Source organism: Daktulosphaira vitifoliae, unplaced genomic scaffold (genome assembly GCF_025091365.1).
Source record: "Daktulosphaira vitifoliae isolate Bord-2020 unplaced genomic scaffold, ASM2509136v1 Scaffold_42, whole genome shotgun sequence".
NCBI lineage: Eukaryota > Metazoa > Arthropoda > Insecta > Hemiptera > Phylloxeridae > Daktulosphaira > Daktulosphaira vitifoliae.
This window is the reverse complement of record NW_026099611.1, coordinates 2,339-5,387: the sequence shown is the minus strand read 5'-3', so window position 1 is coordinate 5,387 and position 3,049 is coordinate 2,339. Positions and strand designations below refer to the sequence as shown.

General features: G+C 25.2%; 1 protein-coding gene across 2 annotated transcripts; it reads left to right on the top strand.

Annotated features, from left to right (window-relative positions):
* The first annotated feature begins 415 nt into the window (after positions 1-415).
* On the top strand, positions 416-2,419 carry LOC126908923 (uncharacterized). 2 transcript variants are annotated; one of them, XM_050691257.1, is made up of 3 exons: positions 416-537; positions 595-1,390; positions 1,542-2,419. In XM_050691257.1, the coding sequence occupies exons 2-3, from the start codon at positions 828-830 to the stop codon at positions 2,338-2,340; spliced, it is 1,362 nt and encodes a 453-aa protein (XP_050547214.1). In that variant the 5' UTR covers positions 416-537; positions 595-827; the 3' UTR covers positions 2,341-2,419. The 2 variants fall into 2 exon arrangements, with proteins under 2 accessions (XP_050547214.1, XP_050547213.1); XM_050691256.1 differs by having other exon boundaries at positions 436-1,390.
* The last annotated feature ends 630 nt before the right edge of the window (positions 2,420-3,049 follow it).

Below are 3,049 nucleotides of genomic sequence, written 5' to 3'. Positions count from 1 at the left end.
TGATAATTCTGATGAATTTCTTTTTTATTCAACCTTTCTAAGTACTATTTTTAGTAAATAGCTAACCCTCATTTAAATTTGAATAGTATGGCTAGTTTTTTTAAATGCTCTACGATTACTTGTACTAATCATTGTGTATTAAGTTATTTTTCTGTCACCTTACGTCATAAATAATACAACTGTTGAATCTTATATTTTTCATAATTGACCATATTTTATTTACGGTCTTTATACATTTGAAAAATACGTAGAAAAATTATCGAATAATATAAATATTGACTAAAAATTTCAACTCCATATTTTTTGAAATTAATACAATTATTAGAATTTTTTAACCATTTGTGTAACAATGTATTTTTCAAACAATATAAACTTCAATTCATGTATATAACTACGTCATTAAAGTGTCTAAAAATATTTTACTTTTGTAAAATCAAATTTACACAGTAATGTCATACTAAACAAATTACAAATCGCAGATTATTTTAATCTTAAAAATAATATTCAATTATTAATTTCGTTTCATAAAATTAAAAAGTATGTTTAAAAAAATTATTTTATATGATTTTTTCTTATTTTGTCAATTATGTCAAGTTTTAGATGTATATTGTGATTCTCAAAGTGAATATTATAAGAAATACATTATTGAGTCATTAAACCACATTCGTGTTCAAAATGGATGGGATTCAATTCAACAAACAGAAATTAAACATGAGCTCTTAACAATTAATACCAACAGTGTCACAAGCGAAATTATCGATGAAAATAACTTAATACAAAAACTCTACTTTATAACTTGTCTCTTAAATTGTGAATTTACTAATATAATGCAAACTTTCAATGCAATGTTAGGCCTTATTTTAACTAAGTGTGAAGTGCATGTTTTAAAAAGTCAACGTAATGAATTGAAATATTGCATAAAGATAATTGTTAAAATTTTTCATTATTCAATACATATGTTTAAAAACATGTTGAAAACAGCAAATTATCTCGATAAAATCGACTTACGAATTATAGACTCGCCTATTCTTAATATTAAAACTGTAGATAGCGAAATAAATTATTTTTACACATATGCATATACGATATGCAAAGATTCATTATTTAAAACATCTAGTATGGATGGTTGGGTTGATATTTTTGAAAAAGCTGAATTAATGATATCAAATCTTTACAAAAATAGAAAAGTGTGTGGGACAGACTATAAAAGTTCTATTTTAACCAATTTATTGATGAAATATAATATCGAGCAAATGGAAAAACTGGCAGAGGATTCCTACGATTATATTAATGATATTAATCAAGATCTTGAATTATATATTTTGGATAGAACTGAAAACTGTTACTCAAAACTAGGCTTTGAACAACTAGAAGGAACAAATACGTTCAAGTAAGATTTATAGTTTAGTACGTTTAGTTGCTTAAATTTGAGAATTTTATTTTGTTAAGCATTATTTTAGTTGTTTATTTATTTATTCACAAAGTAAAATTTTTACGATAATAACTGAGAAATTATGCATGACTTTTTTTTTTCTATACAGATATATTCATTTCAAGTGTAAGAAATATGGCCATAATGAAGGCATCGCATTGTGTAATCATTTTATATCTCAGCCTGGTTGGAAGTCATTGCAACATATAGCTGTTGTCACTGAATTTACAAACAAAAAATCACTAAATTTTAAAGACATTATATGTACGGTTGATAGGAATAATTATTATGTCATGAGGACATATCTTACACTTTTTTTAAGATGTCGCTATATTGAAATATTCCATAATTTTTATTTAATGTTGGAACATATAATTAATGTTTGTAAATATGAAAATAAAATTAATTGTGCGGTTAAGCTTAAAAGAACACTAATGAAATCCGATGATATGTTTAAAAAAATGTTAATTGCTCTCATTACTTTGAGACTCTACAGAAAAGATAAAAAATATCGACGTCAAGAATTATTACTAGAGACAGTGGTAGAATTATTTATTGATTATCTGAATGATGTTAGAAAGAAGTATTTTAACTCATTGTTATTTATTAATGATGGACTTTGTGAAGCTCAATCGTTTCTTGAAGAAGTAGCTCACTTTCTTTTTTTAGTTTTACAGTCGAAATTTAATGAGGTAATTAAATTTAACATGAAATATTGCAAAATTAATAAATTTGAATCAGACATAGACATAATTACAACATTTACACGATTGATTAAAGCCAATACCTTAACAGAATATACTGCTATTCATCATTTTATGTGTGTTTATTTGGAATCATTTGTTTTAAAGGTCGTGAAATATGATTATGAATTTTTAGGTTTCAATGATTTGCTTTGTACAATTTGATTTTTTATTCAAGACTTAATAAAATATTGTATATATGCTATCATAAAATAATTAATTTTTCCTAAATATAGTTGTAATACGACAAAAAGTTGCCCTTCTTTTTTTTGTATATTTGCATATTATTTTAATATTTTACTTTGGTTGAGCCGATTTTGAAGCGTATAACCTCTGTGCTTTATCAGTATTGATGTGCTTGAAGGTCAGTGAATTCCCACCCGAAGACATTAATCGTATTCTCTAATTATAAAAGTTGTAGGCATAACAATATTTTTTATATAAGTCATATTTTTTTCTCTCTATTTCTCGCCATTTTGTTCCCTTTAATTGTAGACTAAGCTTTTCGTAATTTTTTTTCATGTGAGCTTAGAACTTTAAAAAAAAATTTAATTCGTAGAATTATTTAGAGCCTAGTTTTATTTAATTTAGTTGCTTATTGTTGTTTGTATCACTAGGTAATTCTTCCAGCTTGTTTTTTATGGAGTTTTAAATCATAGAGCTTTAGTAATAGTGCCATACAAGATGAGAAAACGAAATGAAAAAAAAGTGCCCAAAATAACAAAAGATTTTTGATTTTAAGGTTTAATACGGTACGTAAGCCAACATGTTTTGTAAACATAATTCACAAGCGTTTATGGAAAAAACCTGGATTACTACACCGGATATTAACTGGATGTAGACCATTTCAGGTTATAAATATTAATAATTGGAG

Bases quoted from the DNA above. Each gene is read 5' to 3' on its own strand.
- LOC126908923 (XM_050691256.1), top strand. From the start codon at position 540: ATGTTTAAAAAAATTATTTTATATGATTTTTTCTTATTTTGTCAATTA. The intron at 1,391-1,541 runs GTAAGATTTATA...TTTTCTATACAG, and splicing joins GAAGGAACAAATACGTTCAA to ATATATTCATTTCAAGTGTA.